General features: G+C 45.0%; 1 protein-coding gene across 2 annotated transcripts; it reads right to left on the reverse strand.

Moving 5' to 3' along the window:
- Positions 1-717: 717 nt before the first annotated feature.
- On the reverse strand, positions 718-15,529 carry ERAP1 (endoplasmic reticulum aminopeptidase 1). 2 transcript variants are annotated; one of them, XM_065656696.1, is made up of 18 exons: positions 15,019-15,529; positions 13,688-13,826; positions 12,572-12,706; positions 11,853-11,973; positions 11,301-11,455; positions 10,672-10,785; positions 9,801-9,932; positions 9,145-9,276; positions 8,927-9,007; positions 7,872-8,029; positions 7,045-7,124; positions 6,575-6,758; positions 4,538-4,694; positions 4,263-4,447; positions 3,386-3,547; positions 2,648-2,788; positions 2,459-2,540; positions 718-1,382 (listed from the first exon to the last, which is right to left on the reverse strand). In XM_065656696.1, the coding sequence occupies exons 1-18, from the start codon at positions 15,516-15,518 to the stop codon at positions 1,236-1,238; spliced, it is 2,805 nt and encodes a 934-aa protein (XP_065512768.1). In that variant the 5' UTR covers positions 15,519-15,529; the 3' UTR covers positions 718-1,235. The 2 variants fall into 2 exon arrangements, with proteins under 2 accessions (XP_065512768.1, XP_065512767.1); XM_065656695.1 differs by having other exon boundaries at positions 7,045-7,127.
- Between the last annotated feature and the right edge of the window lie 395 nt (positions 15,530-15,924).

A 15,924-nucleotide genomic window follows, 5' to 3' on the forward strand; every position in this document is an offset into this window, starting at 1 on the left:
GCAGGCACAGGGAGTTTTTAACCTGGATTTTTTTTTTTTTTTGTAAGAAAAGTTTAGTACAGAAATAAAAGGTAAACAGAGAGGGTCAAGAACAACTGCCTGTTGAGGAAAACCCTCCACCACAAAAACCAACCAAACAAACACAAAAAAACCCAAAACAAAAAAGCAAACTAAACAAAAACAAAACACAAAAAAAGGGAAAAAAAACCAAAACAAACCCCCCACACTCCAAGGTCTCAACTTGGCTTCCTGAAGCAACTTTCCCTTCTGAGCGCATGATATAGATAATTTAATAATTTCTCTCCCTAGAGCAACTGGCTTACAATTCTTAATGATTACCCTACAAGTAAAGTATAAGCACCATTACAAGTGTCTGTCCTTTTAAACATCAATTAATACATGTGGAAAGAGTTGCATTTCAATTAGGTGGAACAGGGACAATTAAAAGTAAAAATTCCTGTTTAAACAAGCTGATGGTTAACCATCCAAAGTTAAACCCACCAACTTTATTATTTTTCCCCCACAAAATGTATGATGTTCTCGTTTCCTGGAAATTCCCTCAAAGCGCAAGAACGTTTCCAGTGCAGACGAAGCACTGACAGCAGCAGGACGAGGGGCCGGGCAGAGCCTGGGGACATGGTGACGTTTGGGGACAGATGTTGGGGACACCGGGGACACCGCGACCGCCTCGGGAATAAAACCCCACAGTCATCGGGATTGTTCACGACAGATGCCATTTTAATCACAGTGGATATCTGGGGTTTTTTTTAATTATGTGATGATCTGAGCTGCATGTTTGTAAAGATGATTGTCCTGGAAAGATGAACCACAGGGATAAAAGAGGCAAAGGCGGCATAAGAGCTCTGAGCTCCACTGTCAGATGGAGCTGCAGCTTTGCAGGAACGAGACCAGAGGTGTCGGCGTTTGCTGGTGCAAAGTTTCTCCGGGTTGTCTCGCAGAAGAAAATTATTTTAGATTTCTAGTAGCCAGTGTCCGCACCGCGTCAGCTCGCTGAACAACGTCCCTTTTCTCTTAAAAAATGTTCCCTGGTGAAAGAGATCGGTGAAAGGTGTCGACGTGTTCCCTGCAAAACACAACCACGAGCAGCAGACTGACGTACAGCTCCGTACAAATAAACTAATTCATACAACCCAGCTGTCCCTCCAGCCCTGAGCTTTCACAGCTTTTCAGTGCTTTTCAGTTATTTCCCACAAATATAAGCGAGGTGCCCTAATTTACAGATGGTGGTTTTGCAGCCATTCTTTGACTTTCTCAAAATTTCTATCCATCCATTCTATGTTGTCTTCAATGGTCTCAATCGCTTGCTGCACGCAGCGAAGCTGTGCGCTTTTTTCCTCCAGAGAACCAAAGAATTCTTTCACCTGTTGACAAAAAAAAAAGTGAAAAAACAGTTGATGAAGAGGCAGCAATGTCTCTTAGGTGCACAGAAGCCCAGGAGGACGTTCGTGATTCTCAAACCCACCCCCACACCCCAAGAACGGGGTGGAAACTTCATACAACCTCAGACATGAGTTGGTGTTAATGGCAGATACTTTCAAAAGATACGGTGACCATACATATTGTACAAATTAAATACGTCATTTTCTGATAATTTGATGACTTTGATATAAAGTGCGCAAAGAACAAGAAAAATATAAGCACGTCACAAGGAAGGGAGTTGATGGACATTCTCTCAGCCTCACGCTGACTTTGTGCTCAGAGACTCGTGTGAGTCCCACAGTCCCCAAGGGAGATGCAGCTGCATGTCTGGTGGGACAAAGACACGTTCCCGCGGTCCCTGCACTGTGAGAGCGCACTCATTTAAAATGAAGATCGAGAACTATATTCTGTGGTCTTTCATTTTATACTTAACATAGTTGCATTACTTCTGGCTGTGCTTTGCCCTAAAGCTGAAAATTTTAAATGGGCAACAAAAGGAGCGGCTTCTGAAAAGATGTCATTAGATCTGCACATCGACCAGTCTGGGGTTTTTACCATCGACAGAGATTGTGGAATACATAGATAAAATGATTATCACATCTGACATCCAGGAGCATGGAGAATAGGAGATCTCCCCAGAATAGGAGATGTAGAACAGTGGTGTATTTCTCCCTGCCCTTCAGCATTTTTCTTCTGTCTGCTCAGTAAAAACACTTCTCTTTTTTTCTCACTGTTTTCCACACTTGGTAGAAAATATTAATAGTGGCAGTTGAACCACGAACGCTTTGGCAGCCAAACATCCGCACTCTGAGCCGGGCCCGCTGCTCAAGGACTGTGCTCTTCGTGCTCTTCCTGGATAACCCAACTCATCACCACCATAACCTTTTTCAAGAAAAAGGCAGGATATAACCCTAATGCTTCACAACTCGTCATGCTTTTACCATGCTAAGATTTATTCCAAATTTTCATTTAATTTATGCTACAACTATTCTTTTAAACCAGAATCTGAATGTCTTACCTGTGCAAGATGTGACCTTGTCGAGTATCGACTCGTCACCCCAGTGACAATTACTGCTACAGAATTCGAACCGAGTTCAAATCTGGCAAAAGGAATCACCCACACTCAGAAAGTGTCTGGTTTTATAGAAAGGAGAGTTTTAAAGTAAAATTGGGTAGAGAGAGCAGTAAAACAACTTATGTTCCTTACTTTTCTACAATTTTCTCCCAATTTTCTTTTAAAAACTCCCAAGCTAGATGATAGCCAGATGGGTTTTTGGCAACATATACAATAATATGTGGAAGATCCTGAGTTCTTATGATGTCACCACGCAGACCTTGATCCATTAACCTGGAATCAATAGAAATTGAAGTTTAGACCCACAGACAAAGCCAGCGCCTCACTGTGCCCTTAGTATTTGGTACTACAGTTGAGAGTTCACGTTTCTGGTGTCCTGACGTCATTTCTGCCGGGTCACTTCCAGCTTTTCACAACACACCACTCAGCCACGTCCACCCTTCCCATTTCTGCCACTTTCATGGTCACAGTTACTTGGCAGCCCCTGAAAACCTCAGTGCTGCTCAGCTCCCTTAACAGCAAGAAACCTCAAATTTTTACAAGAAACATACAGTATATGTACCTGTAATCAGAGTAACTACAGGGGTGAATAAAGAAGTGTCTGTCAAGCAAAGATAAGGTATCCGAATAGCTGTTTTATTGTATTTTATTCTAATTTGCTACTGCAAATTCTGAGCGCACCGACCCCCGGCACCGAAACAAAGAAATTAAAAGGTGCAGCTGCTTCCTCTGGCCATAATAACTCTATAAAGCATTTTATATACCATTAAATTCAAAACCTGTGAAACAAGGCTCTGAATAATTCTATTTTCTGTTTCAATGTTCACAAATTTTCCCCAGACACGTTTCTGTTCCTGCGTACCTACTTACCACTGCAGTTTGTCCTCGCTTTTGCTGAGGCTTAGTGCAAACTCAATGTTGTTTTTCTCCAAGTGGAAGGAGTGCAGCCGGTATTTGCTGAGCAGGAAATCCCAGCCATGGTGCGTCTGTGCCCCCACGGCATACACCGCCGTCTTCACATCTGCCGGCAGCCTGCGACGAGTTAAACACCGAGTTACTCTCCATGTCATATTTAGGAAAACGCAGGGAAACACAACAATGCCACTGTCGCACATCAACGGCCATAGTAGACAATTTATTAAAAAATACCTGTCCCTCAGGGGTGTTGGAAAGTGATCCCTGTGGCTGGGAAACAGTTACATATCTCTGGCTGCATCTCAGTCCTGTTCCTGCCTTGGAAATGACTTCCAGGAATTCTAGACTCACCATTCCTTTCTTTATTCTTTATTTTTGTATATTCTTTTCGTGGCTACGCCCAGACAGATACCAGTATGTTCTTCTTTGACCTGCCCAGAACAACCTCTCAAGACACATTTTGGAGGATGTTTCAGGGAGTTCTTACGTCATGACAAGAAACAAAAATCAGGTGAAGTTCAAGAACAGTAGTTACCTATTTTTACAGCAGGCACAGGTCAATCTTCAGACATATAAATGAGGGAACACATGTTATTTTCCCTTTTCAGGACGTCTTTACAACCCCAGCTGTGGAGCACCATGTGTGTGCCAGTCTGGGCACGTGTTATGCCTCGAGCTCTGGAGGCGCCAGGAAGGTAAAGCGCAAGACACAAAAATTACAAAGGCTCAACTTCAGAGCGCGGAAAGGACTGAAGTTTAACTCTTCTCATAAATTAACTCTAGTGTAATTAAACGGAGTATCAGAGAAAACAGAAGCTGTCACAGGACAAACCTGAGGGTTCCATCGGATTTCTGCCATTCTGTGAAATACTGGGTGGCTCTGTGCACGCAGGGCGGGTACTGGTGCACGCAGGCGAACAGCAGCAGTGAGCTCCTCAGCAGCCGCGCCGACACCGACCCCTCGTCGCTCCACGACTGACCGTCAATCAGCTCTTTAAACAGGTTGACTATGTACTCCTAAAATCGGGGGACAACAAAGAGATAGGTTGAAGTGTGTTTTATGGCATACGGGCAGAGTTAGAAAGTTCCAGATGTTTAAAACGTTACCTTTAGGTGTTTTTCTGTACCATCTGCACCCCTCCTCTCCATCAGCCTGTACACAGGGATCAGCTCGCTCAGGCCTTGGAGCACGGGCATGATTTGTCTCTCGTGTTTCAGGTATAAAGTTAAATCAAAAGCTTTGGAAATTGACAATTTTTTTATTCTAAGGAAGTAGAAGAAAGGGGATAAAACGCGTTATGGTTAAACTTAAAAGGCAAACTTCCAAGCACAATCCAAGCCAAACGTTTTTCAGAAATCTATACAAATAGGAAAGCCTTAAAGGTAGCTCCAAATCCCTTTTAACTTTGCTTTTTGAAGCGAAATGTGGCTGAGCAGCTATGAAACCTAATATCTAATCTTGGAACTAAGACATGGGCTGTAGGAGAACAACCGAGAAAGATCCGCCCTTCCCCCATCTCTCACATGCCGAGGTTTCCCCACGCAGTGCTCTATCGTGCTGTCCCTACTTTTTATTTTGCTCTACAAACCACACGTACAGAAGGAATACAAGGACTGAGATAATTTCCCTGGTAGCACTTTTCTGCCTCGACATGTAGAGATTTATCCTGCAGCAAACCTCAGAGCTGCAACCCCAGCTGTCTCTTTACCTGACTTTGAAAACTGGCTCCTACCTCTTCCAGGAACATCTCAGTGCTTTACTCCAGGAGCAAAAAGAGAAAATGCAAGACATTCTTTCTTACTCTCCTTCTTCATTCCTTCATCCTGGTGTCAAACCTTTTTTCTGCTTCCTTTCCACATCAGCTCCCTGCACCCGTTCTCATTTTCTCCTTATTCAGCTGTCTCAAAATACACGCCCTTGTGACCCATCACAAATGGACCCTGCTTAACCCAGTTTGCATCTCTAACGGTTCCATTGTCTTTTCCATCCTAAGCTCCTTCAACGCACTGAGCAATCTTTCTTCACTCTCCTCTTTCCAAACTAGAAAGACCTTCCTTCTGCTTTCCAAACAAAAATCTCAACTAGCGCTGCTGACATGGCCTTGTGAACTGCCACCTCAAGTTCATCTGATTTAATTGGCTTCAAGCTCTCCCCAGCCCCCTCGTTCTCGAATGCCATGCACTCACGCTGTCATCACTTACATGAATGAATCCTGTCTGCAACTGCTAACCTAAAGATACGTAAATCCTTTCAGTTTTAGGTCGATCTGCTCATATAACAAAGATCAGTGTGACTTGCAAAACACCTGACCACAACTACACAGTACCAGCCTTGCAGCTTTAGACATTTTGAGGCCGCACAATTAGTGGGGTCTTACTTTAACACATCTCAGGACTGTTGGATAAAGCGTCCTTTAGCTGAACGTTGCTTGGATTGGTTGTGTGGATTATGTAATGCAATATGCAAATGTGTAACCAACTGGGCTCCTAAGGGCTGCCCTTCGTAGGGATAAGATTTTGTATGTAATGGCTGTTACTCTTCTTGCTGTCATGATGGCTTTATTCCAGCATCTAGACTTGCACAACTCTGTAATAAACAATACCTCATTTCTGTGTGCTAAACTTGGCTCACTAGTGTGCACAGCGGGCAAAAAACCCTATTTTGGGACACCACTCAGACCAGCAGTCACGGCTGCCGGTGCTTCAGCTCTCTGCACCAGGCTGCACACAAGTGTTTGCAGAGCACTGTAAGTCACAGCCTCTTCCAACGCACCCACAGCACCACAACCAATCACTGTCATAATCACGTCATATTTTCATGGCTGTCATAGCCTTGTTTCTAACTGACAAATGGCACTGGCATCTTTCCAGGTGCAAAAATGTTACCTTAGTCCATCACTTCACATCAACACATTCCGTTAGCATGTGTGTATGGGACACGACACACTTCACTAAATAGGCTTAGATAAATCCACTGCAATCAAGATAAATCCCAGGTTTACACTGCCATGAGCAAGAAGAGAATACACTCTGTCTATTTAATACATTTAACGAATACTATATACATTACCAACACCTCCTCAGTGGTACATCCTCGTAAATATACAGTTTGTATTTTTTTCAGACTTGGACAGAAGGGCATACCTCACAAGCTGGAATACGTTGTTAATGAGACTTGCTCTGTCATTGCTGCTAATCACTGTATGGTTCTCTTTCAAAAGGTTAATGAGACGATCCCATCCGTCATCTTCATAGTGCACAATGTAATACCCGTTCATGTCCACATTGAATTTAACCCACTCTACCTCTTCCGGAAGGATAATGACATCTGGAAACAAAAACATAACTCACGTTTTTCTTAGTGATTCAAACACATCTTAATACTATACCAAATAATACTGTTACTCTCATTTCAGTGATTTAAAGAACACAGCAACATGGTTTATGCATATATTTAAGAGATGGTTACAGTGATATTAATGAGCTGACAAAAATTTGTTTCTCTGATACTAGTACCTCCAACTCCCCATCCTAAAAAAAAAACCCCTGCAAAACTAAAAGGCTTGCAAACAAACTTTACATAAATTAGTCACCTAGTTAGCCAAAGAAATTACCTGCTTTAGTTGTCATCAAAAATCTCTGGACCGTGTTGGATTTACTGGTAACGTAGGTTAGTGGAATGTGCCACAAGTATCTATTGCAAAACAGAAGTGGTTTGATTAATGAGAGAACTTTGTGAAAGCTTCTCCAGCTTGTCCCAGTCCAACCGCTGAGTGATCTCTGTCACCTCACAACACCAGAACGCGCTGCACTCACAGCTCTGGCTGTAGCCAGAGCCGGATCCACCCAGCTGCTCCCATCAGCGTCCCCTGGGGCCACGGGCACTGCAGCCACGACAATGTGACCTTCACAGCCTGGTGCTACCACCAGGTCTGCAGCACCGGATCACCCAGTTCACCCAGACACCCCACCACCCCGTCACCCCAACACCCAGTCACCCCAACACCCAGTCACCCAGTCACACCCTCACTCAGACACCCAGTTCACTCAGTCACTCAATCACCCAGCTCACCCAGTCACCTGGACACCCTGACACGCAGTCACCCAGACACCCTGTCACCCAGACACACAGACACCTGGACACCCATTTTACCCACTGACCCAGACACCGAGTTCACCCGGACACCCAAGACACACAGACACAGAGACACCCAGTCACCCAGTTTACCCAGTTCACCCGGACTCCACCACTGCTGGCAGCCCGGCCAGGCATGGAATGTCCCACGACACCCACGAGTCCTACCAATCCTGAGCTACAGGGGGAAAGACTCACAGCCAAATGGCCCAGGGAGCTTAACAAACAGCAGTAATATCTCCCATTGTCCATCGCTGTTTGCCACAGGGGCATTTCAGTTTGTGTGAGATTTCCCATTGTTCTCACCCTGTGGAGGACGGAGAATCGTCTCCCTTCACGTAGCGCTCCTGCTGCAGGTGGACGTTTCTCCCTCTCACCGTGACGGTCACCAGGGGAAAGCCCTTCTGCAGCGTCCAGGTGTCCATCATCGCCCTCACATCCAGAGCCTCTCCTTTCGTCCAGTGCTGGTTGGTAGGGAGGGGAGAAGACACATAAGAAGAGGAGGAAGGTGGGAGCACACTGACAGTGAAATCGAAAAGGGTGTGTAAGAGCTCTGTACAAGCTGCTGTAAAGTTGTGAGTGTTCAGCTGGAGAAGAGAAGCTCCGGGGAGACCTTAGTGCGGCCTTTCAGTGCTTAAAAGGGGCCCATGAGAAAGATGGGGACAGACTTTTGAGCAGGGCCTGTTGTGACAGGACAAGGGGTGATGGTTTTAAACTAAAGGACGGAGATTCAGGCTGGACATGAGGGAGAAATTGTTGGCCCTGAGGGTGGTGAGAGCCTGTCCCAGGTTGGCCAGAGAGGTGGTGGATGAACCATCCCTGGAGACATCCCAGGCCAGGCTGGACGGGGCTCTGAGCAACCTGAGCTGGTGAAGATGTCCCTGCTCATGGCAGGGGTGGCACTGGGGAGCTGGGAAGGGCCCTTCAACACAAACCATCCTGTGATTCTGTGACCAAAGCCACTGCCACCTCCTGCTGCCTCAATCCATCCTGCTGACTCTTATTTTCTGTCCTGTGCTTGTGATAAGAGGAACAAAAGTCTTTTAGAACCTCCGAGGATGAGCTGTGAAGGTCCCTTCAACCCAAACCATTCCGTGATTATATGATTCTGTGATCTCCTGAAGTACTGCTGGTTTTCAGTCAGCCCTGGGCATGGGAGCAGGATTTCTGTCCAGTCTCAGAGAAAACAGATTTCTAATGGAACTGAAGAAACTTACACTCTCCCTAGAACTACACTCAAGTGGCAAATGAGGCTTTTGGAATGTGCACATATCAATGCCACAGCACAGAATAGTAACATGAGAGGGCACAGACACCCGTCAAACCCCCAAATACTGATGCGTGAAAAACTAGATGCTTACTGCAGCTGACAATGACTGTTGGCTTCTGCAAAAACCATCACCTTCAAGTTCATTTTTGTCAGTGCCCACTGTAGGGCAAATCTGAAAGGGAAAAAAATGTTTTGGTCATCTCTCTTTGATGTCATAAGCAGAAGGACTGGTCACAGTCTCCAGTAATAGACACGCTATTCATGAGAAGTTACGAAATTTGAAAAAAACACATAATAAGGAATACTTGCATTCATCATGCTGTTCCACAAATCTTCATTTTTCGTATTCTTGTAGCTGTATTTCTGCAGGTACTGCACAAGTCCAGCTTTAAACACATCAGCAGTCAGGTAGTCCCTCAGCATATTTAATATACAAGATCCCTGAAAAAAAGAGCAAAAAAGTGTTTCCAAAACATCTCCTTATCTGGCAAGATAATTGCTTGAGAAAAATTTCATGCCACTAATCTATACAACAGTTCACTTTTTATGGCTCTCTGATTAAAAAATAATCTGGTTTTACATATATTGAACCAGTATTCTGGTTTTTTGTGATCATTACTCTTAAAAATATTACTGATCAACTTATTTTTTTTTTAATTACTATACAAGCCAGCACCATATAATGCTCCAGTGAAAAATGCTCCTTGTTTAAGAACCTTAAAAAAAAGGTTTAAGACTAAATTGACACAGAACAGACAAGTAGTAAAGGCTTCCTCATTTTAGAAATGGAAAAGGCAACTGCTGTTTGAATCCACCCAGGTGTTTTGGACAAGGAGCTACTCAAGTCACAAAACAATTAACACCACGTGTCAGGGACGTCTTACATGTGGGGATGAAATCAGTAAAATACAACTGCATAGTGCAAGGAGTACAACAGTGAAATCAATAGCACTTATGTATTTTACCTTCTCATAAGAAACATCATCAAACATTTCTAAAATTTGAGCAGGATCTTCCACAGGAGTAGATATGGGATGTGATGAATCTAATGCATCCACTTCCATGGCATCAAAACATCTTCTCAAGAAATGGTCTTCCTAATAGGAGGCAAGACCAAATATCACTACTCAACTTTGCACAGTGACCACTGAATCCCTATTCATTCACTTTTCAGACTTTTCCACATGATCTTTAAATTATACAAAGAAAGCAAAACGTATATTTCTTCTTAGTCCGGAGCATAAAAAAAGACACGACAATAATACAGACAGCCAAGTGAGTTCTAGTGTTCTGAACTAACTTAAATACTCAACCTAGTGAGACTTATAAAAAATAAGTCCAAAAAGATACCTGCACATTCCCACAGTCTGATGACAGAGTGGTCAGTAATCAGAAAACAAATTAAAAAGAAAAATATGGTGAACTTCCCTACTATCATGCCACTGTAGTGCTATGGCAAAATTCTGCCCAGATGCAACGTTCGTCTCACTTTGGAATAAATCTTATATATCAGACTTCTGCTAAAGCTAGTAGAAGGATTTTAGTGTTTTCAAGTCCAACCCTATTTGATGAAATAAGATAAAATAATTTCTTTAAATTTTTTGAAGTCTAAATGTCTTTAAAAAAAAGAATACGCTTTCACTGCAATCATTAACTTCCATCGTAAGTTCCTGAAAATATGTACATATAGTTAAATCAACATTCCTACCCTTCAGATATCACCTCAAAGAGAAATTTAAAAGTGTTTCACAGCACAAATTTGCTTGATCTTTAACCTTACTAATTAGTGGAATTAGAAGACAGTTATAAAATAAAAGTACAGTAGCAGCTGCTTACAACTCTCAGCTCTGGATGGGTAACACTGACTGACACAAATTCCATAAACTTCGCAAACCCTTCGTTTAACCACAGATCATTCCACCACTCCATGGTAACAAGGTTGCCAAACCACTGGGAAAAAGAAGAAAAAAAAAAAAGAAAAAAAGAGCTTCTGAAATGAAATACACAATTTATCACAAAAGCTGCTACTGAGCTGTATGAAACCACATTTATAGCATGTTATTGTCCTCTAAGGAACCTTTTTAGAGATACAGCTTGCTTGGGTCTCTCCCCATTTCATTTCTCATTTTAATGGTAATTCACTAAAAAAGAGGCTTCCACTCATATTCCATTAAAATTTGTAAAGAAGCCACGTGTGGTCGGAGAGCCACCTATGAAGCAGCTCACCTTCCCAGAGTTCTACTTTCCCCTGCAATTAATTTCACGGGCTGACAGTGGTGCAAAGTCCCCGCAGCACTGGAGCTGCTGAGCTGAGCACATTTTTGTTTACAGCCCTGATAAGCACGTTCACACCAAAGCTGCTATTTTCTTCTTATAGCCCCAAAATCCCTGTACCCACAGAGGATCCATCAACCCCGACCCCTCCGCAGTCCCATTCTAATCTCTTGTTCTTCCCCATGTCTCACCTGATGAGCCAGCTCGTGGGCTATGATCATAGTAATCCACAGTTTAGAAGATGCCGAGGACTTTTCGGGGTCGTACAACAATGCGGATTCTCGGTATGTCGTCAGTCCCCAGTTTTCCATAGCGCCAGACTGAAAATCGGGAATAGCTGCTAAATCTAGAAAAGGAAACAAACAAACAAACAAACAACACAAAACCAAAAACAAACAAACAAAACCCCACCACAGTACTAGTATCATTTTATTCAATAAAGAACTCGTTCACTCATCCCACCTCCTGACTGCACAGGGACACATGTCACACACACTTCCAAAGGCTCCCTTAAATATATTTGCAAAAACATACTTAAAAAAAGCTCTGTGCAGAAGACAGAGAGTTTCACTTCCCAGCGGACCTTCTCAAAACGTCTTTCAGCTCTCTGAAGCAGCCAGTTTAAAAGCCTATGCGCCTAACTTGGCCCTGTCTCAATACCCTAAATCACTGACTTTGTGCAAATGATTTTACTCTCTGCGCTTAATAAGGTTCTTGAATGGATTCTATTATTTAACGCTTACCTTGTTTGGGTAGAGGATACGGAATGCTGAAGTAATCCTCGTAGAAGTCTAGAAGTTTCACTGCAGCATCCAAGGCGTAGTCAGCCTGGTGGATCTTGTCGGGCGCCGTGTACACAGAAACCTGCGGCAGACACGCGGTGGCGCTTCAGCCAGCACCAAAACCAGCACGGGCTGTTCTGCACCACAGGTGCTTCAATGGCCATATAAAAGGGACACTAGAGCACATGCTTAACACTCCTCATAGAGCAGTTATTAAAACATTTGCAGAAAATGCTACTGGAATCAGGAATGCAAGTTTTAAAACTTACCCACCAGAACCACAATGCCCCCAAAAAAACAACTACAGTTTCCACCCCTACCATGTCAGAATTGTTCGACTGATAACGGGTTTATTTTAGTGTTGATTCTTAATTAAAACTGTATTTCATTTGCCTTAATTACATGAAACAAACTATGTTACCAGTATGTTACGTTACGTTACATTATGTTACGTTACGTTACATTATATTATATGCAAGCCCGTTACCAAAAAACTTTTGAAACTAATAGAGGTCAGAATGCAAACTAATCATCCAATTACAAAACAAATTTCTTTCTCTCCTTTCCTTCCTGTAAAATGCCGAGACATATAAATCCAACGGTTTAACTGAAAAGTAAATCATTATGTGTTCACACAGAGTTAAATACTAAAAAGCTCTGAGAAGATGAGACGGTGCTACCTTAACTCCATGACTGGTCATTTTGCTGATGGATTTAAAATCCGAAACGATGAAGGCCACAAGGTACGTACTCATCTTGACAGTCGTATCAAAATGGTCTTCAACAAGCCAGGGAGTTAAATTCACAGACTTCACCTAAAAAACAAGCATAGATTACCAGCACGACCTGCGAGGACCAACAACTGTTGTTTCTTCTCAGTTTAAAAAGATCCAATTAATCTCACACAATTTCATCTGATTAGCAGCTGTATAAATCCCAGCAGCCATTGTTACACAAGAGAAGTGAACTCCCCCAAATCATGGCTTAGTTACCGCAATTATCTAGTTCAGCATAAAACAAGTTGTGTGTTGGAGGCATCACTTCTCCACTCCTGGTTACAGAGAGCCTTAGCTAGCTAATTCAGAGCTGGAACGTGTTTAGCACCCACTCCTTAATCATTATTTTATGCATTTATCTACTAAAGAACTGATTTTTTACATCAACTTTCAAAATGTTTCATTTCTGAAAAGTACTCGTGGGAGGAGTCGTTGGGGTGCCGTCCCATCATTTAGAAGGGTTATTTTCCTTGCGAACCAGCAACTAACAGTACAGAAGAAATTATGAAGAATCTCTTACACCCAAAGTAAAATCAAAGTACAAAACACAGCTAACCCTATATATGCTTGGTATTTGTAATCACAAACAGTATTTGTAGATATTACACGTATGGCACTTTCACTCATGTTTTTTTGAAGTGTAAAGTACTTTTTCACAGAGAAGGTCCTGCTTATCTGACAATTAATACACATGAATCATGTGTTTATTCATATATATATATATAATCATGAATCCTAAAATCTAAGATCAACACGGAAAGCATTTCCTAAGTAAAACAGAGACTATGGAGACTACGTTGTGCTGCTCATTCTCACACCTCTGCTGAGCAGCAGGAACCCACACGCCACATTATTATCTTAATTGCTTTTTAGCTTTGTGTCAAGACTACCAGCAACAGCACCACACTCTCATGAAAGAACTGAGGTGATGTCCAGCACCTGTCTGGATGTTCTGTTCTCCTTTTGCTTTCTGTTTCAAAGACCATCAACCAAGAGCACATGGTTAAAAGTTTCACCTACAATGGGCATATTGGACAGCGCGAGGTGCTTCGGTTCCCTCCTGATCCTAACCGAAAACGTGGCTTTCAAGGCTGGTTCATCGAAGCACGGGAAGGCCATCCGTGCCGCTGTTGGCTCAAACTGTGTTGCTGCAAGCACTCTAAATGGGGGGGAAAAAAAGGGTTTTGGTCACACACCTCCACATGCACAGCATTCACCCCTTTATGTGTGAAAACGGTAATTTCAAATTTACAAAATAACTAAAGGTACTACCAAAAACTTCTGCATGTCAAGGAAGGATTAACATTTCTCAGTCTGTGGTGGGCAACTGAGGTGGCCAAAGGAAGCTTCTTGACCAAATTCCCCTGGAAAGCGCTGTGGAGGATGAGGCTCCGCAGCTGCCTTGACTTGTGCTCCACCACGATCCAGGGGAACCTCAGCACAGGACACACATGGACCTGCTGGAGAGGGGCCAGAGGAGCCACAGGAATGATCCGAGGCTGGAACAGCTCTGCTGGGAGGACAGGCTGAGAGAGTTGGGGTGGTCAGCTGGAGAACGGAAGCTCTGGGGAGACCTTAGTGTGGCCTTTCAATGCTTAAAACGGGCCGATAAGAAAGATGGGGACAGATTTTTGAGCAGGGCCTGTTGTGACAGGACAAGAGCGATGGTTTTAAACTAAAGGAGGGAGATTCAGGCTGGACATGAGGGAGAAATTGTTGGCCCTGAGGGTGGTGAGAGCCTGTCCCAGGTTGGCCAGAGAGGTGGTGGATGAACCATCCCTGGAGACATCCCAGGCCAGGCTGGACGGGGCTCTGAGCAACCTGAGCTGGTGAAGATGTCCCTGCTCATGGCAGGGGTGGCACTGGGGGAGCTGGGGAGGGCCCTTCAGCACAAACCGTTCCATGATTATATGAATCAGTGGATGCTTTGGTGGACTCAGGCCCAGTAAGGCCAGAGGCAGGAACCCCAGTGCTACCTGGAAGGACATCTCACCACACACACAAACCATCGGCTGTGAGTTGGTGCCTAAACTGCAGCAGGAGCCTGACCACTGGAGTAGTTTGGGAGACAGAAAACAGAAAGCAGGTGGCAGCATTTTCCAGAAGCAGCTACTCCACACGGCTGCATTTCACAGAATCATAGAATCATTTTGGTTGGAAAAGACCCTCAAAATCATCAAGTCCAACCGTTCCCCCACCCCCGGCACTACCCCATGTCCCTGAGAACCTCATCTCCGCCTGTTCAACCCCTCCCGGGTCGGTGACTCCACCACTGCCCTGGGCAGCCTGTCCCAGCTCCAATTTACCATCAGAAAACCCCCGCCTGATGACTTTATAACACAATACTCCACCTGAGCTCCCCGTCCCGGGTGCGGTAGGTGCTCCGGTAGAAGCCGCGGAAGGTGTCGGAGAGGTTGGCGCGGTACTGGACGCTCAGGGTGTAGTTCCCGGGGCGCAGGGGCTGCGCGGGCAGCAGCGCCAGCTGCTCCCGGGCCCGCTGCTCCAGCACCCGCAGCGGCTGCCCAGGGAGGGTCCCGCCGGCCGCCAGGGCCGCCGCCGCCACCCGCAGCCCCTTGGCGTGCAGGACGATGGCGCCGGCCGGCCGGGTGACCGACAGCTCGATGTCGGCGCTGCCCGCGAAGCTCAGCGTGCTCAGGTTGGGGTGGAGGAGCAGGTGGTACCGCAGCGGCACGACGTGCGGGGGCAGCCGCACCGCGTCCCAGGGGAACGGGCCGCCGGGCTCCCCCCGCGCCGCCACCAGCGACAGCAGCGACAGCAGCGACACCAGCGACACCAGCGAAACCAGCGACACCGGCCTCGCCGGGCCCACCGGCCCCCGCCGCGCTGCCATGTGCCGGTACCGGCCGCCCCCCGCCCCGCAGGCCCCGGCGCTGCCGCCGCCCACCCGGAGAGCGAAAGCGAAAGGACGCGAAGGAGGAAGTGGCTCCGCCCGACCCGGGGGAGGGGACAGGGAGGCCCGGGGTGCGGGGCTGCTGCTCCTTCTTCTCTTTCTCCTTCGTTCGCCCTTCTTCTCCTTCTTCTTATTTTTCTTCTTCTTCTCCTTCTCTTCCTTCTCATTCTACTTCTTCTTCTCCTTCTTTCTCGCTCTTTCCTTCTCTTCTCCTTTTCATTCTTCTTATTCTTCCTCGTCTTCTTCTCTTTCTCCTTCTTCTCATTCTCATTCTACTTCTCCTTTCTCATCTCGTTCTTTCATTCTTTCCTCCTCCTTTCTCATCTCGTTCTTTCATTCTTTCCTT

This window comes from Caloenas nicobarica, chromosome Z, assembly GCF_036013445.1.
Source record: "Caloenas nicobarica isolate bCalNic1 chromosome Z, bCalNic1.hap1, whole genome shotgun sequence".
Lineage (NCBI taxonomy): Eukaryota > Metazoa > Chordata > Aves > Columbiformes > Columbidae > Caloenas > Caloenas nicobarica.

What these genes read in the sequence shown, in the direction of transcription:
- ERAP1 (XM_065656695.1), bottom strand. Translation starts at nt 15,518, where the DNA reads ATGGCAGCGCGGCGGGGGCCGGTGGGCCCGGCGAGGCCGGTGTCGCTG. An exon ending in ACCCGGGACGGGGAGCTCAG is followed by an intron (nt 13,827 to 15,018) that starts GTGGAGTATTGT and finishes CCCCCCATTTAG; the next exon opens with AGTGCTTGCAGCAACACAGT. An exon ending in CCCACGAGCTGGCTCATCAG is followed by an intron (nt 10,786 to 11,300) that starts GTGAGACATGGG and finishes TCTTTTTCCCAG; the next exon opens with TGGTTTGGCAACCTTGTTAC.